The following is a 15225-nucleotide window of genomic DNA, read 5'->3' on the forward strand; positions in this document are numbered from 1 at the left end:
GTAGTAGAAGTCCATAATTACAAAAAAGGCTGGCTTTTATACATAACTTATATTTTGTGTTTGAGATAACCAAGTGATAGGTTCTTCATGCAAGCCATGAAATAAAAGCACAAATGAAAAGTCTTCTACAAGTCCTTGCTTTGAAAAGAACATAAATCAATAGGTGCTCTGCAGGTCTGTGTGCCTTAGTAATGAATAGGAAATAGCTCTTTATCAGTGGTAGCTATAATAAAGGCATGAAATGCAATTAAAACATAGTTTACTTAAACCACACGTGGGTATAATAAACAGCAAAAAGGAAGCCAGATTTAAAGTCAGCAATTTTTAACAAATTGCATGCTACTGTCGGAAAACAACTAGGTGGGAGGGGTTATAGGGTCTAAGACAGGGGTGGGTAGACTTTTTTCGGTCATGATAGACTGGACCGATGCGGAAGTGCGGCGTGAATGCGTACGTACACATTCACGCCACACTTCCGTATCCCCGGCTTGATTGTGGTCCACCAGAGATCCACGGGGGATCGCCTGGTGGACCGCGGTCGACGTATTGGCCACCAGAGAAAATCAGGAAAATACAGGCCTGTATGCGAAATATGATGATGGCACAAGTGCAAAGGTATTTTCTGTTACAAAGGTGTTTTGCTGGACCATATTAAGTGTGTGTGACTAAATTTACTGTGCGCCATCCCCCTAATGGTGCTATTAGACAGAATCAAATGTTGAAAGTTGTCAGGTCTAAGTCGTTTTAAGGGCACATATTGCATAAAAAATCTAGAAGGAAGAAACAGTAGTTTTTTTTTTTTTTTTAAGAAACAGTAGTTTTTTTTAAGAAACAGTTTAGGCCTGTTCCTCTAACCCCTTACCCCCCTTTATTGTGCCTGTGTTATAAGGGGAGTTTTCCTACAGTTTTGAAACAGCTAGCTTATACTGATGGATAAATTAATCTCTGTGACATTGATTACTTGTGTTTGAGAAATCTTAAAAACAGCATCTTTTTATTTGTACAACACATTTGTACATCTACAGCCTATGAAAGGTTTTATAGCTCACAGTAAAAACAAATGTACAAAACACATTTTTAGATTTATGGCAGTACCAGCAAATCTTTCAGTGTTGTTGATTTCATAAATTTCAGCCACGTTTGATGAAAAGCATCCAGTTTCTATATCTTTATGCTCATTAATTTACTTTGATTTTTCTTGAAACAGCTATCATCTGGCCCTTCAAAAAGGAGCTTTTCTCATTGTAGGCTCATTCATGTAAGTCCTCATACTGGTTTTAAAAAGGCTTGCATTTAGGACCCTTAAAAAGTAAAGCTGTTGAATATATGTAGAGCCTTTTGTTAGGTGGTAAATGGAATTCAAACCTATAGAGTAAAATTATTTCCAATGATTATGACATTGTAAAGAATCTATTCATCAGTGCTTGCATCACTTAGTCCAAGGTCATTTTCCTTTGGATGCTGACATTAACAGGTGCAGCTATGCCCTTGAACAGAGAACTACATGTTTTATATTAGCAGTTTTCAAACAAAACTAATGCATTTCGCTCAGGGTAGCAAATGTGTATAGGGGTAAAGATAGGCTGCGCATTATAGTAACCCACAGTGCAAGATTATATATTGTATTGCTTCAAAATGTTTAAATTCTACATGATGTATTTGCTTTCCATACCCAGTGTGTTGATCAGATCTTAGATTCCCAGGGAGCTAGTACAGTACAGAATACATCCAAATACTTACATAATTGGCTGCATATTGTTCACATAAAAATAGAGTAAAGAACTAGAGCGTTACCTAAGACGCCCTGATCTTACCAAACAAGTGAGCTGGTTCTACACTATTCTCCTGCAGGATAACTTTGACCCATACAAATACTTTGCCCGTAAGTGGCAGCAGGATCTTCCACAGTTAGAGGAGGCCTCCTGGAAAGAAATCCTGAGCCAAATACCTGATACTAATATATCCTCTAGGGACAGATATATACACATTAAGTTCCTCAATCGAGTATACCTCACCCCTCACAGGCTGGCCCAAATCTACCCGGGCTACCCAGACATATGTCCCAAATGCAACTTTGAACAAGGTACCTACATGCATGTCTTCTGGGACTGTACTGAGATCCAAACATTCTGGACTGAGGTACTGAACTACTGTACTGCAACCTTAGGACTACCACATATCCGCTCACCCACTCTATGCCTACTAGGATGCACGGAAGGGCTATCCCTCAACAGACATGAGGAACTATGCCTCCTTCAAATTCTACATTTTGCAAAAAAAGCCATCCTAATGACCTGGAAGACGACAGCCCCGCCAACTTTGGGCTTCTGGAAAAAACTCATCAATGACATGCTCCCCAGACAAAAACTCACATACTTGGCCAGAGGATGCCCGGACAAATTCAATAGGATATGGGACAGCTGGATTAAGGATACACACCAACCTGGAACCCCGTCATAAACTGCACGCAGGTCAAACAAGGAGACACAGACTCGCAAACCTAGGACGGAGGAACAAACAAATGCGCAACCAAAAAACAACACTGGACTAGAAGATTAAAGCCAGAGACTCTTTATTAAAACAAAATCAAAGGGACATGGAGAAAACACCAAACAAGAACACCATGCACTCAAAAGCGGAAGCCCACTACCCCCCCCCCCCACCCACACTTCCCCATCTCTTCTCCCCTACCCCCCCCCCCCTTTTCTTTCTTCTTTCACCATGTTAAAAAGTTGGAAATGCAATAAAGAAAATCTTTAAAAAAAATAGAGTAAAGAATAGTTACCTGAATAATGATCCAGATTATGGTGATGATGATGATGATGATTATCTGACTTTATAAGGACTATTAATTCTTTTTGTTTTGGTGTGTGTCCAAATGCATGACATGTCTTTGGTTTTAGCTGGGCATTCACTGCTGGAGATTGTATAGATGCAGTCTATATCAACCCCCTCTCCCTGAAAAAAAACTTGAGTCTTTACGTTAAAAAATAATTGTTTCATTTAATTTTCGTTTCAGCCAATGGTAATGATAATAAAAAGTTTAAAGGAGATGATAAAATGGAAGCTGCACCGTCAAGAGTCCTACATATTCGAAAACTTCCTGGGGAAGTAACTGAAACAGAAGTTATTGCATTGGGCTTACCTTTTGGAAAAGTCACCAATATTCTCATGCTTAAAGGAAAGAATCAGGTACTTTCAATTATTTTTTTTTTCTTTTGCTGTTAAAGTAATGGTAATAAAACTGGTAATAGAACTGCCTAACTATTGTGATATTGCTTGTATACCTCACATTATTTATAAGAATAAATGGTTGATCATATGAAGCTGTGTATCAGAAAGGAGGTATTCAAATCATCAATGATCACAAATCTACAAATACTGTTATTGATGGATGGGAGGGTGGGGGTGAGGTTTATCAGTAGGTAAAATTTAAGCAAACCTCATAATTAAAAGTCAAAACTTTATTTGGCAGAAGGGGGGGGGGGATTCCATTACTTTTTTTTGTTATACTGCTTTTTTGTTATATGCAAAAATATCCAGATGTATTTTTTTTCTGTATTACAGGCATTTTTGGAATTAGCCACTGAAGAAGCAGCCTCTACCATGGTCAATTACTACACCACTATAACCCCTCATTTACGCAATCAACCTATCTATATTCAATATTCTAATCACAAAGAACTTAAGACAGACAGTGCGCTAAATCAGGTATATATTAAACTCTTGTTTTTGAATAGAAGTCTGGTGGAATTAAACTCTGAACCCTTTGCTGTCTAAATGCCATTGCAAATGTCTCCCAGGTCCATTTTCAGGTAACCTGTATTACCTTTACTCCCTGCTTTGCTTACATTACTCCCTGCTTCGCTCACTTTACTCCCATACCAAAAGACATAAAACTAAATTCCTCTACTGTATATGAAGAACTATTATTGGTTTTCACAGGGGCTGATTAGTCAAACTGTGTTTTAGTAAGAGCTAATACGGTTTTGGTCTACACAGCAATACTACTGAGCACAAACTTTTTTATCTCTTCAAATCAATTTAAGGAAACCTTTTTTTTTTTTTCTTCTATCAGTAAAATTACTCTAAACAGCCTCCAGAATTACCTACCTTTGTCCCAGCATTCTCTCTGACCTGGTTCCTCAGTTAGAAGTTGTTGTTTTTCTTTGCTTCCTTGTGCAGAGTGAAGCCCCGCCCCCACTTCCTATTCATTTCTCTCTTCAATTTGACTACCTGTAGTGGACCTGGAGAGCCTTCTGGGCATGCCTGGAGGCAGCAGGAGCCAGTCTGTGCATTAGCAGGGTTTCTTTTTGATGAGAGACCTGAACAGAAAGTGGGGGCGGGGCTTCACTCTGCACAAGGAAGCAAAGAAAAACAATTAACTTCTAACTGAGGAACCAGGTCAGAGAGAATGCTGGGACAAAGGTAGGTAATTCTGGAGACTGTTTAGAGTAATTTTACTGATAGAAAAAAAAGTTTTACTTATTCTTTAAAGCATTTTCATGAATTGAATCTTTTATCAGTTATGATAAAATGGTTACTGTTTCCTGTCAGGAAAATATTCTTGCCAGTCATGAAAGTTTAGATAAAAAAAAAAAAAATCCAGAGTGAACTGCTGAGAATCATTCCAGATTCCTGTTTGATAAATATAAGAGTTGCATTTCTAACCAGAAGCAGCATGGGGATTTCTCTTTAAATAGATCCTTTACTGACTTCCTTGTCTAGTGTGAAGCTCCCCCCTTTTTCTTTCTCCTCTCTCCGACTATGATGACCTCAAAGAGGCGCCTACTAGGCATGCTCACTGCCTCTGCTACAATTAAAATTTGGGCACCTCTTTGAGGTCATCATAGCGAGAGAAGAAAGGCTCAGGTATGTTATTCTGGGGGCTGTATTGAGTCATTTTAGATATTTATAAAACAAAAAAAAGGTTTACTTATTCTTTAAGGGAGAGGTTACACAAAAGCGTAGATCTGCTTCTCTCAGCCCTGCTTATACTCAGCTCTGCCATATATGGCTGCCCTGAAGCAAATTCTGTCGTTTTCAGTGCAGGTACACAGGCAGCGTAGGAAATCTGAACCGCTTCCCTCACCTTGATGGGAAAATGCAGGGCTGAGAGGGAGGCAGATCTACGCTTCGTGTGACCTCGCCCTAAGGCCTTGCCAAAAAAAGGTTGAAATGATACAAATGTATTGGGTAAGGTCTTGACACTTGGCCAACTCATAACAAGCAAATCTATATAGAGTTTGGCTGTGTGCCCAGACCTAACCGCATACGCTTGTATCAAGCCAACACCTTGAGGAGAGAAGTTAAATATTTTTCTTCTGCACATGATCATTGACAGCCTGAAAGCTTCTACCAGTGCACAGATGCAGAAAATGACATTAAAGAGGTCGTTCATCTTTGAGTTAACTTTTAGTATGATGTAGAGAGTAATATGCTGAGACAACCTGCATTTGGTCTTCATTTTTTATTATTTGTAGTTTTTTAATTTTTCAGTTTTTGTTGAGCAGCTTTCCAGTTTGAAGTTTCCGCAGGGCGTGGTTTGAATAAAAGACTAATATATGAATAGGAGAAGACCTGAATAAAAAAAAAACAAATAATATAAAGTAACAATAAACATTAAACTCTAGCTCCACAGAGCAATAGTTTTTTGGCTGTGGGGGTTAGTGACCTCCATTTGAAAGCTGCAAGGAGTTAGAAGAAGAAGCAAATAATTAAAACTCTATAAAAAATAATTAATGAAGACTAATTGAGAAGTTGCTTAAAATTGTCCTTTCAATAACATACTAAAAGATAACTTAAACCACCCCTTTATTATTTTTTCCAATGTTGGGGATATAGGTAAGATGATTGACTGCCAGGCTTGTAGATGGGCTCTTCAAAGCCATAAATTATAAACATGGACACAAAATACCCTATTAAAAATGCTTATATATTTGGATCGAATACTATTTCTCCAGGCCAGTGTATTTTTTTTTTCTAAAAGAAACCGTAACCCAGGAAATAAACTTGGGTGTTGTATTTGGTTTACTTGAAAGGGTTGAACTTGATGGACTCTTTTTTCAACCCTATGTAACTATGTATTGGGTATAACATCTCTTTCTAGGCATTTTGAAAAATAGATCCTAGTCCTCTCATATTTTTACTTTTTGCTTTATCAAAGGCTAATTTCAAAACATTTGTGGATCTGTCAGCATTTGACTATTGTATTCTTGAGTTTCAGGACTGTCTGCAAGTATAGCACACTTCCACAACTGGAACTGGTGGAACCAAGTGCATAGTATTTTATTTGTTTTGTTTCCAGTTCTTTTGCAGAGAAACTGTTTTCCAGAGAGATTTCTTTCCAGTAGTAGGGTTAGATGGGAGGTAACTCTTTGATGAGTTTTGATGCTGCATATATCTGTTGGCTTTGCAGTTTGTTTCCCCTGCAATTGAATCTGTCATCTATTTTTGCAGCGTGCTCAGGCAGTTCTGCAGGCTGTAACAGCAGTACAGACATCTAATTCCAGTGTGACCAGCACTGCTGCAAATGAGAATACAGTGTCTTCAGCACAAAGTCCAGTGCTGCGAATAATCATTGATAATATGTACTATCCTGTGACTCTTGATGTCTTACACCAGGTTTGTGCAAAAAATTTTTTTTTATAATGTGCTAGGTATTAACTAAGTTACATTTATTTTAGTATAATTTATATAGCTCCATCATTTCACGCAGCGCTTTACAGAGTAAAGGGGTACAACAAGACCAAACAGTTAACATGTACATATAAACAATTCCCGAAAAATGGTTTACACTTTTTTTTTTTTACACATTTGGATATAGATTAAAGACAATAGGGGGAGGGCCCTGTTCGCAAGAGCTTACATTCTAAGAGGGAGAGTAGCTGATATGTAAGGTTAGGGTAACCAGTGTGATGGTATAGGTCATGTTAGTTTGTAAAGTGACAGTAAGTGCAGAGTAAGAGGTGAAAACCAGTGGTTAGTCCTTGTGTGAGCAAAGAGTAGGAGGTGTTTAGTGGATAATCAATTTGCTGAGGGCTTAGGTCATAGGCTTGAATAAAAAGGTGGGTTTTAAGAGACAGGTTAAGAGCCTGGAAACTCTGACAGTGTCTAATGTGATGGGGCAGAGGGTTCCTGAGGATTGGACCAAATTCTGTTTTTTAAACAGATAACCAAATTCTTTTTTTTTTAATAGATATTTTCCAAATTTGGCACAGTGTTGAAGATTATTACATTTACAAAAAATAATCAGTTTCAAGCTCTACTACAATATGGTGATCCTGTTAATGCACAACAAGCAAAACTCGTAAGTAAAACATTTTTCTCATGCGTGTATGTATGTATACATATATATTAGACTTCCTTATGAAGGTCCCATGGAGAACAAAAACATTAACCTATTTTGCACTTTCTTTTTCATTAAAACCCATGAGTACTTGATCTTCATTTTTTACCTATGTCAAATTTGTTTATGGTAATATCTGGACATGCATGTTTGTATTTATAGATAGTGTGTGTATTTTAACTTATTAAATTAGCATTCATTTTTTTTCTCACAGGCCCTAGATGGACAAAATATTTATAATGCATGCTGTACCCTTCGGATTGATTTTTCTAAACTGGTAAATTTAAATGTTAAGTACAATAACGATAAAAGTCGTGACTATACTCGTCCTGATCTTCCTTCTGGTGATGGGCAACCTGCACTTGATCCAGCTATTGCTGCTGCTTTTGCAAAGGAAACATCACTTCTCGGTAAGGCTTGTTGGCTTTTGTGGCTTTGGTGGCTAAATAGCTGGTTGCAAATAAGTTTTTACCTTGCATACCTTTTATTTAACATCTGTACTTTTTGTGAAAACTCTTTAGTGAAGACTTGGGGCATATTTTATTATAGTGTGTAAGTTTTGCTTTTGTTTTATAACTTGTAGGCGACTGTTAAATTCTAATAGCTCTGATGTTGGTAAAGAATGTTTTTTTGAGGTTGCAGAAGTTTTGGGCATGTATATTTAAATGCATATTTGTCTAACTGGGAACAATATGCCTATTAGGTATTCATTTCATTCATATTAACAGTAAATTGACATTTTTTTTTACTGAGAACTAAAGGAAGAATATGTGCTATAAGCTGCACATTTTAATAGGATTTCTGGAAAACACACATTTGAATTCTGGAAATACAATTTATAGCAGATATTACTATTCTATTAATTTTTTGTTTTAATTGCTTACTGTTTCAGCTGTTCCTGGTGCATTGAGTCCGTTGGGGATTCCAAATGCTGCAGCAGCTGCAGCCGCTGCAGCTGCCAGCCGTGTTGGTATGCATGGAGTCTCCACTGGTGGCAATACTGTGCTTCTCGTAAGCAATTTAAATGAAGAGGTCAGTGAAACAATTCTGTGTAAGCCTGTTTGATCACATAGAATTGTGTCCTTCTCCATTTTTTTAGTCCTGTTTTTTCTAATCAGTCTTGATTTTGTTTTCAACATTCTTTCATTTCTCAATCTCAATATGGGGATACTTCTTTTTAGTCTTTAAACTGTTCAATCTGGTAACCAATGAATGGTGCGTGGTGAACACAGAAAATAAAGTCAGTAATAGACTGTCTTCCTCAGCAAAGAAAAAACAAAGCCTAGTTTTAGAATTTTTTGAATAGACTATTACATATCAATGAGGCAAGTTTGATTCCTTCAACTTATTTTTGCTTATCTACATCCTATAATTTGCTTTTCCATTCCATGCTCTGTTTTTTTGTTTTTTTTTATGGCAATCTGTTTGTGACAACTACTCTAATACGTGTTTCTTTCAAGGTTCTACCAAAGATATTGATGAAGCTCTCTTCCTATCTTTAGTAAACTTCTATTCTTTGCAATATAACTGGGCATCCTTTCCTTTACTTTCTCTCTGAAAACTTCTCTCCCAATGCTGTCATTTTACTCTTTTTCTATATTCCTGTTTTATGGCTGTGTATAACTGGTGTGAAATGTGGGAAGCTTGATAAGAGTGCATTTTTTATGGCTGTTTATTATTTACATTTTTGTGCCTGTTAAGATATTTCAAAGTTGTTGCTACATTCCACACATTGCTAGACATCATATACCTATGTAGCATACTTTTGTCTAGCTTTTCTCATATTTGTTGTTTTCGTTTTATGATCTTGCATGTTTTAAATAATTGCCGTCTTTGTAAGACCTTCCCATGCATTTCAAAACCAGCCAGCCGGTAAAATGTAAAACTCAAATTTCTTCTGCGTGCTTTCCCATCTCAAGAGACAATACAGTAATGTTCTCCAATATGAATGTGATTTTCCCATTTTTGTCTTAGATGAACATTATTTTATTCAGTTTTTCTTGTACAGTACATAAACCAACCATATTCTGACCAGACTCCTGCATTTCCCCTGTACTGACCTTTATTTTATTTTATTTTCTCCCAATTTTTTCCGGTCTGCATCATTGTCTTCTACTTTTTTCTTTACATCCTCTTCCCCATGTGGTGTTTTTGTTATCCAAAACCACTTTCCTATTGCCCCCACCTTTGTCTGTTTTCCACCTTCCCTTACCCCTGTGTTCATGCTTTTTTGCTTGAACAATATGTTCCTCGGACCAACTTGCCCCAATTAACTGCCTTGAACCATGATCCATGACCACCTTCACCATTCTACGGGAACCACCCTTCGTTATGGATGATCTGTTCATCTCCGCTCTTCCTCGACTCTTCTCTCTTCTTGTCTTACGCTGCTTGCTCTTCTCTCCTTCTAAAGATGGTTTCGCCCCAAAGTCTGTTTACCCTCTTCGGTATGTTATTGTTAGCACTATAATTATTAATTTCGTTTTTATTTCACCTTAATTCTTATTTGTAGCTAGCAGTTTGGCTTAAATTTTTATATATTTTTATTCTTTTATTTCTTTATATATTTTTATTTTTTTTCCTTTGCTTTTTTCTGCTTTTTTTTTTTCTTTTTGTTTGTTTTTCTTAACTCACCATAGACTCATTGTATTAATGCATGATAGATTTGTTTTGCATGATCTTTAATTTGTCATTCACATAGCTTTGAGGGTATATCAAATATATTCTTTCCAAATTTCACTGTTCAAAATCTTGGTCCGCTTTTCATTCTTGTAAGTGTCAGGATTGTTTGAATTATAATGTTAAGACAGATTGGGTCATTGAACTTTCAGTTGTACTCATTTAAATTTGTTTTATTTTTATGCATATTATTTTTTTCTATTGCTTTTCTGAATCTGAAAAAAGGTGTTTATGGAGATGTGCAACGTGTGAAAATTCTGTACAATAAGAAAGATAGCGCTCTTATACAAATGGCAGATGGGAACCAATCACAGCTTGGTAAGATTTATTCATACTTTAACCAAATAGATATAATATACAATAACAAAATATATTGTATAGTGTCCAACTTAAATATCTATTTTTAGATTACTTACACATGCATAATAACGGAAATCCAGCATTCAGGCAAAAAATAATTATTTGTTTCTTTCTACAGACAACAGTAACAAAAGATCTTAGGCCTAGGGCACACCTGGTATTTTGATGGCTGTTGTACTCTGGTTGAAAATCAGTGGAGGTCAATAGCACCTATCTGCCTATCATCATTTTACATAGATAAATAGGGGAAATATGTTGTATACTTGCAGGCATACTACTGTTTTTTTAGTGATTTTGAATGATTGTCAGTATGTGACTTCAACTCCTGCCTTAGGCAGCCTCTGAAGGTGGTATCGATGTCCTAATTGACTTAACAGAAGAGTCTACAGTTTGCTGGTATCCCTTTTTTGTTGTTGTAAAAACTGATAAACTGTTTAGATGTGGCATATATAATAGCCATTGCCTGTTGTTTTGCAGTCTTTAATACTGACAGACCTTAGCATTATTTTTACTCTTTAAATTAGTTTTTACCTGAAAATATATTTCATACATTTTCCTTTTTAATATGTCAAGTAATAATCCTTCCAAATTGATATGTTTATAAATGTATATAAAACGTTCCAAGTTTTTAAAACAATGTAAGAAACTAACATAAATGGCATAGTTGTATGTATATCTTTATTTTATTTTCCTTTTCTTTATACACAGCACTATATCTTTGTAATATAGGAAAGGTACAAGCAGGCACCATTTTATTTTTATTTATTGCATAAGAGAGACAAGCTTGTTATAGTCCTTACATGAGAATTACCCCCAATTTTGGAAATGATCTATTACAGTCACAGTCTACACCAAAAATTATGTAAAAGTGGTGTAAAATAGAAATTTACACAGTGTAACATATACAGTATCTAGTAGAATTAAGTCTAAAACAACTGGACTTTTCTGAGTTTTTCTTGAAAACGTTTCACCACTCATCCGAGTGGCTTCTTCAGTTCAAATGACTGGTAGGGAATTCCCCGGTATTTAAACTCTTGATGGTAGTAGAATCACAGACATCCAATCACAATGGTTCCATTGAACTTGTTCAGTTAGGTGTTAGCTGAAACTGACAGGTGTGAGAAGGTATGATCCAATCACAATGGTACCAAGATTCTCATTGATGAAGGTGTGAACTGTTGTGAAACTGCCGGGGTAAGGATGTCAACGCGCCATTGTATGTTGGTGACAAGCGGTGTCTCAGTTTCACAACAGTTCACACTTCCAGTCATGTACTTTGAAGGATTAACACCTTCATCAATGAGAATCATGGTACCATTGTGATTGGATCATACCTTCTCACACCTGTCAGTTTCAGCTAACACCTAACTGAACAAGTTCAATGGAACCATTGTGATTGGATGTCTGTGACTCTACTACCATCAAGAGTTTAAATACCGGGGAATTCCCTACCAGTCATTTGAACTGAAGAAGCCACTCGGATGAGTGGTGAAACGTTTTCAAGAAAAACTCAGAAAAGTCCAGTTGTTTTAGAATCTTCATAGACACAGTGTAACATAGCTTTTAGGGTATGATGTTTTGTAGTTCCATACAAAATTGGCAAAACATTATGGTTAGCACAAGCCCTATTTGATTAGTTTATGTTAAGTAGGGTTTATACTGTCTCTTAAACTTAAAAAGGTTTTTTATAAAGTATTCCAAAACACTATTCTCTGAATCGTCTTGCTATAGCTTAAAGAATATTTAGAATAACGGAGAAGCAGAGAATCTAAATTTCACCTTACTTAGTTAGGCACTCTCCTTGCACCATATGCCCTTCCACCTATTCTCCCTAAATTTTTAGTTAGTTGCCTTTTATTTTGTACTATAAATTTTGTTTTGTAAGTAAATATACCACTTATTTAGAGTCTGGCTGTTGCAATTAAAAATTTTAAGCATTGCTTAAAAAGAGAGAGATTCTTTTTTTTTTTTTTTTTTGTAGGCCTGAAGTTCTGAGCTAATTAAATGGTACAATAATTATCAACGGTACACTTTTTTCCCCCTCATTTTAGCAATGAGTCATCTTAATGGACAAAAAATGTATGGAAAAATTATTCGGGTAACCCTGTCTAAGCATCAGACAGTCCAGCTACCTCGGGAAGGTCTTGATGATCAAGGGCTTACAAAAGATTTTAGCAACTCTCCATTACATCGTTTTAAAAAACCTGGTTCAAAGAACTTTCAGAATATATTTCCGCCCTCTGCAACTCTCCACTTGTCTAATATACCGTAAGTAAACCATTTTAACAATTCTCCAATTAATAAAGAAAAAAACTGCTCATTCTGTATGGGTTATAAGGATTTATTATTATTCTATATGCTTAAGCTTACACAATCTGTAAAGAAATCGCAATGACAGAGGAACCTAATATAGTACAATATTGTCTAGTTAACCCACCCAACAGTATAAATAGAACAAAATGCATAATATATGTCACAGGACAAAATAAATATAAGAAACACCTATAATAAAGCAGCTTATATTTGCTCCTCTGTTTCCCTGTCTAAACAAAATAAAGATGATTAAGAGTTAAGTAATGGATGCAATTAGACCAGCGCTCAAAAGAGCGAAAAAAAAACCCCTCAAAATTTATTAAATAACTTTTTGTGTATGTCCAGTGTTTTAGTACTTAAATGCATAATTCTTATCATTTAAAGTTTGTAAATTACCAAATATCTTTTTCAGGCAAAATATCACAGAAGATGATTTGCGAACTCTCTTTACAAACACAGGAGGCAATGTCAAAGCATTCAAGTTTTTTCAGTAAGTAAATTTTTATTAGAGGTATTGTTTTGAAGAATTAAAAAAATAAATGAATAAAAAGGTTGCTGACTATTTTATTCTCTCACCACTACCAGAGACCATAAGATGGCCCTGCTGCAGATGTCTACAGTTGAAGAAGCAATACAGGCTTTGATTGACCTTCACAACTACAACATTGGAGATAACCACCATCTGAGAGTTTCATTTTCGAAGTCAACTATTTAAAAGGCAGCTCATCAGGGTTTCTTTGCATTGTTATTTGTATTTTCACCAATAGACTGTTCAGGAAAGTGGGGACCAGAGTCCGATTTATATTTCACGTTACCATTCCTTGGTTTGTCACAAAATCATTCAGTGAAAGGCAGTGAACATTTAACTGCAGTTTGTCCCATATTATTAGGGAAAATATTTTCCTAGTGTTTGAAGATTTTTTTTCTAATATTCTTCCGAAAACATGGACATGTGCCTTAAAGGAATAGTAGTATTTCCAAAAATGTGGATAAAAAAAAATCAAGGGCACATTGTTACATGTAAATGTAAACATTTACACCAGGAGGTGTGTAAAAAGGTTAAGCTTTGGTTCCTCCTGCTCAGAATTTCAGTCATTAGTCATTTGTTTATGTATATCAGTGCATATTAGAAAGTACAAGTACTAGATATGAATTTGTCATAAGCATTGATATCAAAGATCTGGTCTGTAAGTTCTGTACTGTTAATTAGTACGTTTCATAAAGTTTTTATCCCATGAAAATGCAATTGTTATTTGTGAGTCCTATGTGTGAACAATCTTAACCTTTTTGTACACACTCTTGTAAAACCATCTAAATGTAAGCGTTACGGTAATGTCTTGTATGTGGCTGAATATTTTTCTCTAGTTTTTGAAGTTGACTGATGTGCATTTAACTCTATATTGCCATTTTTTTTATCCATTATTGGGATTATGGTTGTGAATTTCTGAGCATACACAGGCTGGTCTAGAGATTTCAGAAACTGGCGTGTGTATTTTACCATGAGAGAGCCTTTGACAAAAGAAGAATTTGTGGCAGTTTTTGAAAACTGGCAGCCAGTTGGGACCAAAGTTTATGTGCCTTTAGTCTTAATTTACCTTGCATTGTAATATTCTGTTTTAATAAATATCTTCAAAATATTTTGTATTTAGAAACAAACCTGACTGTAAACATGGCTCAGAATCTATAGGTTTCAGTCTGAGATCAGTTTATCTGCCAAATGAACTGTGATTATTGCTCTGTTAGGACAAGTACATTTTGAAATTAATGTATTTGTTTTAAAATCCATAGATTCTGTTATATGTGTAGGGGAAATGCTCATGTATATTTTCTATTGGTTGAGTTTTTACATCTTTAGAAATGTAAAATTCAGTATAGTTTGGAACCGGCACAATTAAAAATTAATTTTCTAACAAAGTTGGCAGGTTTGATGGTTGTTTGATTTCATCTTGTGTACTCTGCTTACCTCTGTAGCATGCTCAATAAACTCTTCTGTAGCTCTGTATTCACATTTTCTGTCTTTCTCTGCTTCCTTTCTTCCTTCTGCTCTGTTCCTCTCCACTCTGCTTCTAAATTCACATTTCTCTGTCAGGGTGGGAAAAAACATTTTTTTATAACTGTAAGTAAAAGTAAAATAACCATAGTGATTGACTTTTTGCTTCTTTTGCTGGAGAATCCTGTTCTTGTTGCAGGTGTCTCTGGCTGAAAGTATTACATTTGTCTAATGATATTTTCCCACCTTGCTGAAATCTATTGCTTTACAAACTTTTTTCTTTAATGCTTGCGCACTGATACAGCCCTGTTTGTCAAACAGGCCTTGTTTTTAAACTGGAATTTACATATAGTTCTGTTTGTTTTACTATCACAGGAACCAGAGGGTAAGAGAGAACTGGAGAACAAATGAGATTTTGATTTTGCCATTATTTGTATGAATTCTTTTCTGGGATTGGGTTTTTTTAAAAAAATAAAACATTTCTAGAGGATTTGGTCGGTGCATCACAGCACACCCCAATCTAGAATGCTAATAA

At 35.7% G+C, this 15225-nt stretch overlaps 1 protein-coding gene across 1 annotated transcript in view; it reads left to right on the plus strand.

Moving 5' to 3' along the window:
* ptbp2 (polypyrimidine tract binding protein 2) overlaps window positions 1-14614 on the plus strand; it is a 30812-nt gene extending 16198 nt beyond the window's left edge. Inside the window, 11 exon segments of the mRNA NM_001079011.1 lie at window positions 3020-3192; window positions 3568-3711; window positions 6460-6624; window positions 7199-7309; window positions 7563-7758; window positions 8241-8380; window positions 9762-9795; window positions 10253-10345; window positions 12439-12655; window positions 13113-13190; window positions 13286-14614. Of these exon segments, the coding sequence (NP_001072479.1) occupies window positions 3020-3192; window positions 3568-3711; window positions 6460-6624; window positions 7199-7309; window positions 7563-7758; window positions 8241-8380; window positions 9762-9795; window positions 10253-10345; window positions 12439-12655; window positions 13113-13190; window positions 13286-13415 (1481 nt within the window). The 3' untranslated portion in view covers window positions 13416-14614.
* Window positions 14615-15225: the final 611 nt, after the last annotated feature.

Source organism: Xenopus tropicalis, chromosome 4, assembly GCF_000004195.4.
Source record: "Xenopus tropicalis strain Nigerian chromosome 4, UCB_Xtro_10.0, whole genome shotgun sequence".
Classification (NCBI taxonomy): domain Eukaryota; kingdom Metazoa; phylum Chordata; class Amphibia; order Anura; family Pipidae; genus Xenopus; species Xenopus tropicalis.